The 16,030-nt window shown below is 44.1% G+C and overlaps 2 protein-coding genes across 2 annotated transcripts in view; both read right to left on the reverse strand.

Annotated features, from left to right (window-relative positions):
• The window catches only part of LOC141104664 (uncharacterized), a 30,696-nt gene extending 28,187 nt beyond the window's left edge, over nt 1-2,509 (reverse strand). The window contains exons 1-3 of the mRNA XM_073594331.1: nt 2,366-2,509; nt 419-541; nt 21-209 (exon numbers count right to left, since the gene is read on the reverse strand). Of these exons, the coding sequence (XP_073450432.1) occupies nt 21-209; nt 419-517 (288 nt within the window). The 5' untranslated portion in view covers nt 518-541; nt 2,366-2,509. The remainder of the gene's footprint in view (nt 1-20; nt 210-418; nt 542-2,365) is intronic.
• Nucleotides 1-16,030, reverse strand: part of LOC141106765 (uncharacterized) — a 136,032-nt gene that overhangs the window by 71,748 nt on the left and 48,254 nt on the right. Inside the window, exon 14 of the mRNA XM_073597692.1 lies at nt 13,703-15,251. Coding sequence (XP_073453793.1) covers nt 13,703-15,251 — 1,549 coding nt within the window. The remainder of the gene's footprint in view (nt 1-13,702; nt 15,252-16,030) is intronic.

Consider the following 16,030-nt stretch of genomic DNA (forward strand, 5'->3'; position numbering starts at 1 on the left):
GAATTCCCGGCACCGCTCACCTCTCCTGTCAGCAGATCAATGATCTTCTTGGTGACTTCTAGAATCTTCTTCTTGTCACATAAAGGAGTCAGGGGGACAGATGAAGGGACAGTGATGTGTCTCGGGGTTCCTCTCCATCCCTCTGACACACAGTGATGTCTACTGGAGGTAACATACTCACCGGATGTCTTCTTCACTACTGTGTAACCCTATTGAGAGACGTCATGAGAAATGTGAAATTCATTCAGTGACATTCCCAGAATCTCCCCTGTATCAGGCCACGTCATCTTCACTTCATACATTCAGCAATTATTTAATAGAAAGATGATTGTATAATATTCCCAGAATTCCCCTCAGCTCAGTGTTTTATTAGTAGAGATGAAAATGACGTAATTTGACCTCCCAGAATCCTCCTCACCTCTCCAATCAGCAGGTAGATGATCTCCAGGGTGAGGTCTAATATCTTCTCTGTCATGTGACTTTGGTCTTTGTCCATCGTCATCATTGGTGTGGTCATGTGATCTGTACAGGACTTTCCTCTCTGTGGATGGATAATAAATAAAGATAATAAAATAAACTCTTTCAGAACAATTAGAACTTGGATCGATCAAAAAACGATCGACCGATTCTGATTCTGTGTGAAGAAAGCTGGTTGTTAGGCAGTGGGCCTGGAAGCTGGCCGCCCGCATCCCTAACAACTCCCCCACCCCACCCCAAAGCACCTTGTCCCCATGTAGATGGGGACAAGGGCCTCCTCACGACAACCCTGGGCTGTGGTTGTCGGGGTCTGCGAGTGGGGGGCTTATCAGAATCTGGAAGTCCCCTTTAACAAGGGTGCCCCCAGATCCTGGCCTTCCCTATGTGAATGGGTATCTGGTACCTACCCATTCACTAAAAAGTGTCAAAAAGTAAAAACCACAAGAAACGCCCGCCAAATCCAAAAAATAGAAAAGAATTAAAACGCCCTGCCTTGTGGGAGGCTACCCACCGTATGCCCGTTCTGCGCTTTGAGAGTTCTTATATAGGTAAGGGGTGGGACTACTAGGAATGAGCCTGACATTCGAGTCGAACGAAAGTTCAACTCGAACATCGAGTGTTCGCCTGTTTGCCAAATAGCGAACAACTTGGGGTGTTCGCGGCAAATTCGAAAGCCGCGGAACATCCTTTAAAAGTCTATGGGAGAAATCAAAAGTGCTAATTTTAAAGGCTTATATGCAAGTTATTGTCATAAAAAGCATTTGGGGTCCTGGGTCCTGCCCCGGGGGACATGCATCAATGCAAAATAAGTTTTAAAAACGGCCGTTTTTTTGGAAGGGCCTGGCATGGAATTTGGGGGGACCCCCACGCAATGTTTTTAAAAATTTTGGTTCGGGGTTCCCCTTAAAATTCATACCAGACCCAAAGGGCCTGGTAATGGACTGGGGGGATCCCAGGCTGTTTTTTTTCAATGACTTTTATCTGTATTGCCGAGACCTGACAATTCACTATAGCCGCTATTACTTTTAAATGACTTTTTTTCAGGCATACTATAGACACCCCCCCAGGTACGAAATTTAAAGGAATATTTCACTTTTATTGTTTCACTTTAAGCATTATTAAAATCACAGTTGGATAAATGGCTCTATATTTAGGATGTATCTGGTCTATAAACCAGAGGCTCTTGATGGACAGTTGGATAAATGGCTCTATATTTAGGATATATCTGGTCTATAAACCAAAAGGCTCTGGATGGACAGTTGGACAAATGGTTCTATATTTAGGATGTATCTGATCTATAAACCAGAGGCTCTGGATGGACAGTTGGATAAATGGCTCTATATTTAGGATGTATCTGGTCTATAAACCAGAGGCTCTGGATGGACAGTTGGGCAAATGGTGACTTGCACATGTGTTATGTGGGTGGCAGGAGGTTAAGCAGGGCAAACAACCATAAGTAACCGCAACTACAATGACTCTCCCCATTTACACCTAAGCAGTTTGTAGCTTGAAACCCAAAGCTACAAAACTCTCAATAAACAAAATCCCACAAATTTTAATAATGGCTGTTCATATATGAGCCCTGATCACATATGGTGCCTGTAGCTCAATGTCTGATACACCAAAAGCTTCATGAACTACCTTTGATGATGAATTGGGTGTTTTTTGGCCAAATGGACTTCAATGGAAACACCTGCTTTTGATTAGTCAAAACAAAAATGTCCGAAGCTTGAATACACATGTAAATGTATGAGATTTGGTTCTAATACACTCATTTACGCAAAAACGTAAAATACATTCAAATAAAAAAAAGAAAAAACTGAAAATCTCTCACCTCAGATATAAATCCAGCATAAAAAGGATAATAGTGAAAACTTGTAATAAATACCTCCTTCAGAAAACGTCTCCCGAATAGCCCAACACAATTACAACGCTCCAGCACAAGAGCTGAACAGGTCGACAATAAAGAAACTCAGCTTCTGTTGTTGCTAGGCAACCAATAACGGCAGGAATGGAGTTCTTCCTGAAACGCCCACAGGGCGGGGAGCCACACCCCCTCCACACAGTCAGGTGAAGTTACTGGGCATGTGCAGACCGCAGCCAATGGCACGAGAGGACTTGGCTGTGTCTGTTGTCACCCAACAACGTAGTGTTAGCTGCTGTCCAGAGACACAATGGGGGGAATTAACAAAGAGAAATACATTGGTTTTGTGGTGTAAATATTGGCGCGTTTTCTGTGCGCCCAATTATAAGAGAAGTTCTATGTTGTGCTTCGCCGGCTGAGCCAAATCACATTAGAAGTGCTTTGTGAAAAATTCTATAAATGTCTGATTGTGTGCGCCAAAATATTGAAGCCCTCGAGCCAATGTTCAAATTTAAGAAAAGTTTTAAAATATAAACCGCTACCAGAGAAATGGAAATAGCAGTGAACAGAACTTCCGTTTGGCACCAAAATTTTAGCGCACGCATCCTAAGCACCCTCAAATCTGGTGCACCATTACCATGGGACAAAATCATGGATTGGTGGGCACCAGTTTTATTAATTTATTATTAATAATTAAAGTTGAACTCCAGTTACATCGGTCCACCTTGGAGTATAAGTGTACATACTCCATACCTGAGGGACTGCAGTGGAAGCCAAGAATCACGATAGTAGTCGCCGCTACTTCAGTGATCGTCAGTGTCTTCCAGGTTCTGGTTGTCCTGCTACATACTAACCACAGGGGGTCACTTTTTCGGGAAGGGCTCCATTGGACAAGGTGGAGATTGTGACATCACCACCCCAGCCTTTCCACCTCGTTCCACTAGAGCAGGGGTAGGCAACCCCCCAGAATTTGAGATCTACCTGGACAGCATGGAGGATAGCAAAGATCCGGGGGGGGGGGGGGGCACCGGGGGGGGGGGGCACCCTTTAAAAAAAAATAACCTACCAAGCTCCTGATAAAAAGACAGCATTATAGTAGTGTCCGCTGTCCCCTTCACAACACCCTCCCACTGTAGTGTCCTCTGTCCCTCATAGCAGTGTCCCCTGCCCCCTTTCACACCCCCCCCCACTGCAGTGTCCAATACCCCCTCCCCCCATCAGTGTTCTGTAACCCCCCCAATGCAGCATCCTCTTCCCCTTCACATCACCCCCCCAACCACCCTGTAGTGTCCTCTGCCCCCCACTGTACTGTCCTCTACCTCCCAATGCAGCATCCTCTGCCCCCTTCACATCACACACCCCCACCACCCTGTAGTGTCCTGTATGTCCTGTACCCCCCCAATGCTGTGTCCTATGCCCCTTCACATCACCCCTCCCCCCACTGTAGTGTCCTATACCCCCAATGCTATGTCCTCTGCCCTCCCCTCCACAGTAGTGGTCTGTACCCCCCCCAACGCAGTGAGCTCTTCCCCCCTATCACCACCCCACTGTAGTGTCCTATACCCCCAATGCTATGTCCTCTGCCCTCCCCTCCACAGTAGTGGTCTGTACCCCCCCAACGCAGTGAGCTCTTCCCCCCTATCACCACCCCACTATAGTGTCCTATACCCCCAGTGCTGTGTCCCCTGCCAAACCCCCCCCCCCCCCGAACAGTAGTGTTTTGTACCCCTCCCCAACGCAGTGTACTCTGCCCCTCAACATCACTTACAAAAAAAACAGTGATAAAATTGCGCTTGCTCTAGAGTATGAGCTGCTAACACAGCAAAAAGAATAATTGCTAAGTGAACCAATAAAAAACCAAAAAGTGTAGCACTAAATGAAAATGAAAATGCACCCTCAATATACAAATTATGAAAAAAAGGAATGAGTGTCCGGTGCTTTAAATAAAAAATAAATGTCCATCAAAAACAAATTGAATGTCCATCAGTGAACTAATAATTAAAGTCTGTAAACAATAAGGACTTTAATGGACACCACCTGTGATGAATGTGCACAATGCCGACACCAGCGTGTAACTCTATGTGGACTATTCAAAAATAGTACACAGCTGGTTGCTAATAAGTCCACTATATGTACATATTAGATCTTGTTGGATGGTAAGTAAAGAGACCAATTCGATACACCACACCACAGTGTCTTCATGAAAACGTGCAATACCCACAGCCAGTGAAGGTGGAGGCTTACCGGAGGGTTTGAACCCAAAACAGCATATACTGTCAGGGTCAAACCAGCTTGTATTGCACACCGGCAATGGGGGGAAGACCTTGACAGCCTAGAGATGGAGGGGTTCCCGGGAGCTTCAAAGAAGTGTCTTCTCCAAATAAAGCGTTAATTATCCCAGCATATGGCTCATAAGAGATAGAAAAGGGGCCACATAGTGTGATTCCGTAAACAAAGTACTTTTATTATAAAAAGAAATACACTTACATTTAAGAAGATAAAAAAGCGCTTGTACATAAAATGAAGGCGATAGTGGAATCCTCCTGACGTGTTTCGTCTAACAAGACTTCGTCTAGGGGTAGAAGTCTTGTTAGACGAAACGCGTCGGAAGGATTCCACTGCCGCCTTCATTTTATGTACAAGCGCTTTTTTATCTTCTTAAATGTAAGTGTACTTCTTTTTATAATAAAAGTACTTTGTTTACGGAATCACACTATGTGGCCCCTTTTCTATCTCTTATGAGCCATATGCTGGGATAGTTAACGCTTTATTTGGAGAAGACACTTCCATGAAGCTCCCGGGGACCCCTCCATCTCTAGGTTGTCAAGGTCTTCCCCCCATTGCCGGTGTGCAATACAAGCTGGTTTGACCCTGACAGTATATGCTGTTTTGGGTTCAAACCCTCCGGTAAGCCTCCACCTTCACTGGCTGTGGGTATTGCACGTTTTCATGAAGACACTGTGGTGTGGTGTATCGAATTGGTCTCTTTACTTACCATCCAACAAGATCTAATATGTACATATAGTGGACTTATTAGCAACCAGCTGTGTACAATTTTTAATAGTCCACATAGAGTTACACGCTGGTGTCGGCATTGTGCACATTCATCACAGGTGGTGTCCATTAAGGTCCTTATTGTTTACAGACTTTAATTATTAGTTCACTGATGGACATTCAATTTGTTTTTGATGGACATTTATTTTTTATTTAAAGCACCAGACACTCATTCCTTTTTTTCATAATTTGTATATTGAGGGTGCACCCTCAACATCACTTCCCCCCCACTGTAGTGTCCTATGCCCCCCTCCCCCCACAGTAGTGTTCTGTTACCCCCCAATGCAGCCTTCTCTGCCCCTTCACATCACCCCCCCCCCCACTGTAGTGTCCTCTATTCCCACACAGTACTGTTCTGTACCCCCCAATGTAGTGTTCTCTGCCCGATTCCTCCCCCCACTAGTGTTCTGTACCCCCCCAAAACAGTGTCATCTGACCCCCTTCACATCAACCCCGGTAGTGTCCTCTGTCCCCGCTCCAACAGTGTACCCCCCGCCTGCCCACATACACACAGCGCTGTGTAGGTAGCACTTCCCACCTGCCAGCATGTTCATCAGGGTGGAGATCAGGAGACAGCATAGTGCTGGGTGGAAGACAGGAGTGGGAGCTGCTGGAGTTCACAATACCAAGCTGATGATTGGTTGGTTGCTAGGACCGTTGTCCGCTCTGCAGTTAACAGGAGAGAGGCAGCGGTTGGGGGAGGCAAAGCCATGGTCATGATCCACCTGTCCCGTCCCCCCCCCTGCAGTTGACCGCAACCAACAACTTGCTGACCCCACAGAGGAGGATGTCTCATTGATTAAGAAAGGCATTCTCTAAACGGCAGCCATGTGGAACAAGCAAACACCTGTGGTCACTATACAGGAAGGTAGCCACTCAGATCTGGACCCAGAAAACCTTGGCAATCATTGTAATAATAGCTGCTACTAAAGCTCTTCCACAGAGGTCCCACAGGTATGGAATATACACCAATCAGACTTAACCTTATGGCCACAGACAGGTAAGGTGAAAAACATGGATTATCTTGTGACAATGGCATCTGAAAGTGGTTTGGATCTATTAGGCAGCAAATGAACACGTTGTCCCTGAAGTTACTGTGTTGAAAGCAGAAAAAAATGGACAAAAGTATGAATTTAAGTGACATTAACAAGGGCCAAATTGTACTAACTAGATAACTGGGTCAGAGCAAATCCACACCTCCAGCTCTTGTGGGATATTCCCCATCTGCAGTAGTCAGGACCTACCAAGAGTGGTCCAAGGAAGGAAAATCGGTGACAGGATCATGGATGGCCAAGGCTCATTGATGCATGTGGGGAGGGAAGGCTGGCCTGTGTAGTCTGATCCAATAGAAAAGCTACTGGAGCTCAAATTGCTGAAAAAGTTAATGCTGGTCCCAATAGAAAGGTGTCAGAACACACAGAGCATCACAGTTTGTTGTGTATGGGGTTGTGTAGCCTCAGACTGGTCAGGGTGCCCATGCCGACCCATGTTTACAGCCAAAAGCACCTACAATGGGCACATGAGCATCAGAATTAGACCAAGAAGAAGATGGTCTGGTCTGATGAATTTGAAGAATGGTTTGAGGAAAACAACAAGACATGGACATGAATTTGGACATGGCCTCCAAATTCTCCAGATCTCAATCCAATCAAGCATCTGTGGGATGTGCTAGATTATCCATGGAGGCCCCACCACCCAACTTACAAGACTTATGCCGCGTACACACGAGCGGACTTCTCGACCGGACTGGTCCGACGGATCGAATCCGGTGGACAATCCGACCTTGTGTGGGCTTCATTGGACCTCCGACGGACCTTTTCGGTTGAAAATCTGACGGACTTTAGATTTAGAAACATGTTTCAAATCTTTCCGCCGGACCCAGTTCCTATCGGGAAGCCCGTTCATCTGTATGCTGGTCCGACGGACCAAATACGACGCTAGGGCAGATACAGCACCTGCCCGCGAGAATGTTCACGCTGGTTCTCGGCGACAGGGTACTGTACATCTCGCACTCGCTGCAATAGGAAAAACACATTTTCCTATTGCAGCGAGTGCGAGAGGGAGGCGACAATATCCCTTAGGTCTGGTATGGATTTTAAGGGGAACCCCCTACGCCGAAAAAACGGCATGGGGGCCCCTCAAAATCCATACCAGACCCTTATCCGAGCACAGAGCCCGGCCGATCAGGAAAGGGGGTGGGGAAGAGTGAGCGCCCCCCCCCCTCCTGAACCGTACCAGGCCACATGCCCTCAACATGGGGGTGGGTGCTTTGGGGGAGGGGGGCGCCCTGCGGCCCCCCACCCCAAAGCACCTTGTCCCCATGTTGATGAGGACAAGGGCCTCTTCCCAACAACCCTGGTTGTTTGTCAGGGGAAGCGGACGGGGGGCTTATTGGAATCCGGGAGCCCCCTTTAATGAGGGCGTGGTCACCGAGTGATGTCATCCGGTGACCCCGCCCCTTATGACGGCATGGCCCGGGACTGTGACGTCATAAGGGGCGGGGTCACCGGATTACATCACCCGGTGACCACGCCCCATGCCTATATAAGTCATTGAGCACCGCTCACACAGCATTACAGTGGGAGAGAGCATTGTGTCAACATCAGATGAAGAGAAGAGGGAACAAGACGATGGAGCAGACTGGGCCACCGCTAGCAAGAGAGCGGCAAAAGAGCAGAAGATAGCGGAGGAGCCCAGCAGAAGAACCAGAGAGCGGGAGAAGAACCGGAGACTTGGAGAAGAGGCCGGAGACTGGGAGAAGAGGCCGGAGAGCGGGAGAAGAACCGAACACCGGAAGAAGAGGCCAGAGAGCGGGAGAAGAACAGGAGAGAGCGGAGAAGTCGGAAGAGACCCCCGAAGTCGGAAGAAGACCCCCGGAGCTGCCTAATTACTTAAAAAACCTGTCTAGTGTGTTTTTTTATTGACACTTTTTTCCCCCAGGTGAATGGGTAAGGGTACCATGTACCCCATACTCATTCACATAGGGTGGAGGGCCGGGATCTGGGGGCCCCCTTATTAAAGGGGGCTCCTGGATTCCAATAAGCCACCCCGCCCGCAGACCCCGACAACCAACGGCCAGGGTTGTCAGGAAGAGGCCCTTGTCCTCATCAACATGGGGACAAGGTGCTTTGGGGTGAGGGGGGCCGCAGGGCGCCCCCTCCCCCAAAGCACCCACCCCCCCTATGTTGAGGGCATGCGGCCTGGTACGGTTCAGGAGGGGGGCACTCGTTCGTCCCCACCCCCTTTCCTGACCAGCCGGGCTGCGTGCTCGGATAAGGGTCTGGTATGGATTTTGGGGGGACCCCCACACCGTTTTTTTCGGCGTAGGGGGTTCCCCTAAAATCCATACCAGACGTAAGGACCTGGTATGCTCTGCGACGGGGCTCGCAAGGTGTCAATCTCGCCGATAAAAGCGGCGAGATTGACTTCCTTTTCTAGTCCCGTCGTACCTTATCACGTTCAAAATGAAAGGACTTTAGTCTGTGTGTGGGCAAGTCCAAGTCCTAGTCTGCCGGAAAGTCCGGTCATGTGCAGCCAAGTCCGTTCGTTCGGAAAGTCTGTCGGAAGTCCGCCGGAAGTCCGTTGGACCTAGTCTGCCAGAAAGTTCGGCCGTGTGTACAGGGCATTACAGGAAGTGGTGATAAATCTCTTTTTCCTGGATAGCATTAAAAAACACAAAAGGGGATCAAATCCTTCCCCAATCTATAAAAAAATAGAAAACATTTTTGATTTGAGCTATATTTAAAAAAAAATGTTTTCAAATTTATTACAGGTACTTACAGTATATAGTGGCATCAATTTATGCAGCATACATATTGTACATTCACATCAGTCCTGGTCCCTAACTCACATTTATACATACACATACATACACATCCTAGGGCCAATTTACACAGGAGGCAATTAACCTACCAGCATGTCTTTTGGAGTGTGGGAGGAAACTGGAGAACCTGGAGGAAACCCACACAGACATAAGGAGAACAAGCAAACTCCGTGCAGGCAGCACTGTGGGTTGGGATTTGGACCGATGACCCTAGTGCTGACCATCATTGTTTAAATATACAATATATATACATATTTTATATGACCTCCCTGGTGTTCTTCTAAAGGTCTTTTGGATATGGCTCTTCCTACCCTGAGAACACCAATACGGATTCCCAACAAGATGAGACCTTTGCTGGACTGACCTACATTTTCCTGCACTGGTTACATACGTACGTACACTAATGGCCAACAGTGAAAAATGTAGAATTTCTACAATTTGAAATGATATATTAACTGGTAAAAGTGCTGAAACCTATCATGTTATATATCATTTTATTCCAAATGTACTGCTAAATACATTTCTATAATTTACATCATGTCTATTCAAACATGAATGGTACATGCTTGTGTTCTTGCTCTCAAGCCAACATGAAATGTCCTCCTTCGAATTGCTCTTCCACTTACTCACAAACACTTAGTTTTTCAAAGTTATTTGATGTCATCTGATGTTCTCCTGCCTTCCAAAAAATGTCTATTGATTCTTCTGTGATCATCGGGAGTATTCCCTTCTTCTTCTTCTTCTTCTTCTTCCTTTTTTGGTTTGGAAATTCCCACAAATTTCTTACCTCAGTATTAATTTCCTTACTCCAAATTTTCTTACACCGCCACCAAGACTTTTGCATTCTTTAACTACTTGATCTCCAGAAGATTCACCCCCCTTCATGACCAGACCATTATTTGCGATACGGCACTGCGTTACTTTAACTGACAATTGTGCGGTCATGAAACGCTGTATATAAATAAAATTTGGGTCAGTTTTCCCTACAAATAGCGCTTTCTTTTTTGGTGGTATTTGATCAACTCTGCGTTTTTTCATTTTTTCCGATATAAACAAAAAAAACCCCAACAATTTTGAGGAAAAAAAAATATGTTTTTACTTTCTGCTATAAAACATATGTAATAAAAAAAAATGTAAAAAAATTCTTCGTCGATTTAGGCCAATATGTATTCTGCTATATATTTTTGGTGAAAAGGATACCAATAAGTGTATATTGATTGGTTTGCGCCAACATTATAGCGTCTGCAAACTATGGGGTATATACTGGAATTTTAAAAAAATGTTTTATACTAGTAATGGCGGTGATTAGCAACTTATAGCTGCAATATTGCATCAGACAGTCTGACACTAACTGACACTTTATGGGAACCAATTAGTGCTAAAAAATATGCACTGCCACTGTATTAGTGACACTTGCTGGGAAGGGGTTAAACATCAGGGGCGATCAAAGAGTAAAATGTGTGTCTAACCAGTGCTTTCCAATTCCAAGAAGAATCCCTGTTTGCAGATCCCCCACAAGCCCTGAGCCAGGGTTGTAGAGAAGAAGCCCATGTCCTCACCAACATGGGGACAAGGTGCTTTGCCGTGTACGTGCCCCACATGTTGAGAGCATATGACCTCATATAGTTCAAGATGGGGGGTGAACCCCCGCCTCCCTTTCCTGGTCTGTCAGGTTGCATGCTCAGATAAGGGTCTGCTATGGATTTTTGTGGGAGCCTACAGTTTTTTTTTCATGTTTCCCCCTTAAAATCAATTCCAGACCAGAATTAGTGGGGAACTGAATGACATTTTTTTGTGTGGAGGTCCATGTTTTTTATTCGAGTTTTACAATTTTTTTTTTTTTAATAAGTTTTATTGATTTTTTTCACATTTTTTTAAATTCAATTTTCAAGTTTTATTGATTTTGCATAGAAATACAAAACAAAACATAAAGAGGCCAAACACGCCCTCGCAGGGGCCATTACCTCCATACAAAAATATCAAATTACAAACAGTAACAGTCTAAATGGTATCATAGTATGTAGTATGGTCATACCATCCAGCTTTCTGAGATGGGAACGAGGGACACCAATTAGCAAAAGTAGGACACACCCCCTGCCCCACCCCCTTACAGGAGAATTATAATAAAAAAAATGATTGGTTAAACCCACAAGTGTTTTTTTTTTTTTCTTTTTTTTTACCACTACTATTCCTTTATATTGGCTTTTGAAATTGACAAATGCAGCAATTTAGGAATTGGATGAAAGGTTTAGCACTGGGAAACACTTTTTGAGAGATAAAAATATACATTTTATATACAACTCTATAGATCAGACCAAAATGAGGGAGAAATGAGGAGGAAAGAGGGACAGAGGGACTTTGTTCCAAATCAAAGACAGTCCCTAGAAATCAGAGACAGACCCTCAAAATCCAGTTCAGTCCCTCGAAATCTGGGACAGTCCCTCAAAATCCGGGACAGTCCCTCAAAATTGGGGACGGTTAGGAGCTATGAGTATGGTGCATTTTTTTTGGCAAAGACATGAGCAGTAGAATGAGTATCTAGTATCTAGACCCAAGTGGGAACTAGACCCAAGTGGGACAATCACAATCAGTCATCTAGTTGTCCATAGGGATATCTGTAGAGGGGCTTGCGTTTTGCATTTTTATTGTTTCACTTTAAGCATGACTAAAATCACTGGGGGTTATTTACTAAAACTCAAGAGTGCAAAATCTGATGCAGCTCTGCATAGAAACCAATCAGCTTTCAGGTTTTATTGTCAAAGCTTAACCACTTCCCGTTGGGAGGATGTCCATGGACATCCTTGGGTTTCAGTGGTTATACCGGGAGGATGCCTGCACCTACAGGAATCATCCTGGTATGAAAATTTTCAGTCTGCGATTCACTTTACATCTGCATAGATCTGCAGGTGGCGGAAGGGGGTCCCACCCCCCTCCCACCACCTCCGCCTTTCCCAGGCTCTGCTGTCCAATCACAGAGCCCTGTGAGCAATTCAACTGGTGGTGATGCCTGCACAGAACAGAGAGAGTGGAACTGATGTTGTTCCTCTCTCTCTCTGTGACTCCAGAACAGGAAGCGATGAGTATCTTGTCACTTCCGGTTCTGCCTCTTTGTTTACCTGGCCGTCAGATCGATCTGTGTCTGATTGGCTGCATTGGAGGCCAGAGGAGAGATTTGGGGTCTAGCAGACCCCAGATCTCTCGAAAAAGAGGACCTTTCATGGTCCATGCTGTCACAAGGGATGTTGCTAATCCCTTGTGATAGCAATAAAGTTAATTCAAAAAAAAAAAAAAAGGAATAAAAAAAAGTTTTGTATAAAATAACTAATAAAAAAAAACCTTAAAAGCACCCCGACCCCCCGTTCTTATGTGCAAATGGGAACATATATGGTGATCACACCACGCATGTGAGGTATCGTCGCGAACGTCAGAGTGAGACCAAAATCACCAAACCTCCTTAATAACTCTACACTGGTAATCTGTAAAGGCGTTTAAAGCATCTCCTATGGGGATTTTTAACCACCGTAGTTTGCCGCCATTCCACGGGTGGATGCAATTTTAAAGAGTGACATGTTTGGTATCTATTTACTCTGCGTAATATTATCTTTTATATTTTATTAAAAAAAATAGGTATTATCTTGTGTTTGTGTGTAATAAAATTCATTAAAGCTTATTTTTTCCCAAAAAATTGCGTTTGAAAAAATAATTTTATTCTATAGGGTCTCTGCTAAAAGATATATAGATAGATAGATAGATAGATAGATAGATAGATAGATAGATAGATAGATAGATAGATATATATATCTATATATACAGTATATATATAGATATAGATATATATATATACAGTATATAGATATATCTATATCTATATATAGATATATCTATATACTGTATATATAGATATATCTATATATAGATATATATATATATATAATGTTTAGGGGTTTTAAGTAATTTTCTAGAACATGTAAGAGCGAAGTGTCAGGATTGGCCCGGATGGCAAGTGGTTAATTGACCACCATTTACCTATTAGCCTAGAAAATAATGGACAGAACTTTTTTTTTGTTTTATATTCGTCAATTGGTTTAAATGGGGTTCAGATTTGGCACCCAAATTTTTGTCATGAAACAAAAATTTGGGTGCCATAAATAAGACATAAACATAAATTGACATAAGAAATATGGAAGACGGAGTCAACATGGCTGACAAGAAAAGCTTATAATTTGCAGCAAACCCCAAGCTGTGCAGAAACATGACTAATCTCCGAGGGGCAGAGCGAAACGCGTCGGTCACGTGGTCTGGTTGGAGTCCAGGCTGAGGTTGCCACTTTCACACTGGTCCTAAGGTCCACATGGATGTGCGGTTACAGGGAACCTCCTTTTTTCTTGATGTGCTGAGCCAGGAACTGTATCAGGCCGCTACAGGGGGGGTGTTGATGTCTAATTAGATGTCCTGTCCAATGAAATATGAATGCCGACGCTCACTGTGTGACTTCTCTGGTGTTTAAGAAAGCTTCCTTTGTGAGCGTAACATTTCCCACACTCTGAACTGGAATATGGACGCTCACTGTGTGACTTCTCTGGTGTTGAAGAAGGTGTCCTATCAGAGTAAAACATTTCCCACACTGTAAACATAAATACAGAGGCTCGCCCATGTGTCTTCTCTCATGTTGAAGAAGGTTTCCTTTCAGAGCAAAACATTTTCCGCACTTTGAACAGGAATATGGACGCTCGCCTGTGTGACTTTTCTGGTGATCAACGAGGTTTCCTCTCAGAGTAAAACATTTCCCGCACGCTGAACACGAAAACGGACGCTCACCTGTGTGAATTCTCTGGTGATCAACAAGGCTTACTTTCCTAGTAAAAGATTTCCCGCACTCTGAACATGAAAACGGACGCTCACCTGTGTGACTTCTCTGGTGATAAACGAGGCTTGCTTTACAAGAAAAACATTTCCCGCACTCTGAACATGAAAACGGACGCTCACCTGTGTGACTTCTCTGGTGATAAACGAGACTTGCTTTACAAGTAAAACATTTCCCGCACTCTGAACAGGAATACGGACGCTCACCCGTGTGGCTTCTCTGGTGTGTAAGAAGGTTTGATTTTTGAATGAAACATTTCCCACACTCTGAACAAGAATATGGACCCTCACGTGTGTGACATCTTTGGTGATAAACAAGGCTTCCTCTGTCAGTAAAACCTTTCCCACACTCTAAACATGAAAACAGACGCTCACCCGTGTGACTTCTCTGGTGGTTAAGAAGGCGTTCTTTGTGAGTGAAACCTTTCCCACACTCTGAACAGGAATATGGACGCTCACCTGTGTGACTCCTCTGGTGTTGAACAAGGTTTGATTTTTGAATGAAACATTTCCCACACTCTGAACAGGAATACGGACGCTCACCTGTGTGAATTCTTTGGTGTATTAGGAGGCCTCCTTTCTGAGAGAAACATTTCCCGCACTCTGAACATGAATAAGGACGTTCGCCTGTGTGACTCCTCAGGTGTATAATGAGGCTCGCTTTCCTAATGAAGTGTTTCCCGCACTCTGAACATGAATTTGTATCATTACTCTTGTGACTTTTCTGGTCTGTAAGAAGTTTGCTTTCCTCAGTGAAAGATTTCCCGCACTCTGAACCTGAAAGATTCTCCATGGTGTGAGTTTTAAGATGTAGAAGAAGTTCAGATTTCCTCTTAAAATATTTCCCGCACTCCAAACAAGATAATGAACTCTCTCCTGTGGGAAATCCTTCATGGATTAGAGAAGACTCCTTGGGTATAGATGGAGGTGTTGATGGATCTGCACTGTGAGAATGGAGATGGATATCTGAAGTAACAGGATGTGATTGGTCAGAAGATTCCTCAGGATTAGAGGGATCCATTGATGTCTCCACATGATATGGTCTGTGGTGTGTCATTTCACTCATTTGGTTTATTTCAGGAGAATATTCAGTAATCTCATTATTTTCCGCATCATAATCTGGAGATGAAAAAATATCTCCCTCCGAGGTATTCCTGACATGGTGTCCATCTGTTAGAAAGTAAATTTAAAATATAAAGGAATTCACATTTTGCAGTCACCAATATTATATGAAAACATAAAAAAATCAGATTAAGTACAATACACCAAACCAACTATGATACATGAGGTACCACTGATTGTACATTGATGACCTTGTTTTATTGAGGAATGGAGATGGACCTTTCATATGGTGTACAGTATCTCCTCCTCATTTGTTGGGAACATGACGTTATATTGAGGAATGGAGATGGACCTTTCATATGATGTACAGTATCTCCACCTCATTTGTTGGGAACATGACGTTATATTGAGGAATGGAGATGGACCTTTCATATGGTGTACAGTATCTCCTCCTCATTTGTTGGGAACATGACCTTATATTGAGGAATGGAGATGGACCTTTCATATGGTGTACAGTATCTCCTCCTCATTGTTGGGAACATGACATTATATTGAGGAATGGAGATGGACCTTTCATATGGTGTACAGTATCTCCACCTCATTTGTTGGGAACATGACATTATATTGAGGAATGGAGATGGACCATTCATATGGTGTACAGTATCTCCACCTCATTTATTCAGTAGTGAATAACCATGAATACTAATTGGGTGAACTCACTTGATTTATTTCTTTTTTTCAACCTTACTGTGTAGCAATTTAATAAAGACAGCGTTCTTCAGGTAGGTAACATGACTTTTTTCAAATTAAACTAACATCTTAACTCACCTGGTCAACCAATTCTATATTAATCTCATCTTACCATAGACTGTGAAGTTTCTTAAATG

The sequence above is a fragment of the Aquarana catesbeiana genome, linkage group LG08, assembly GCF_042186555.1.
Source record: "Aquarana catesbeiana isolate 2022-GZ linkage group LG08, ASM4218655v1, whole genome shotgun sequence".
Taxonomy (NCBI): Eukaryota; Metazoa; Chordata; class Amphibia; order Anura; family Ranidae; genus Aquarana; species Aquarana catesbeiana.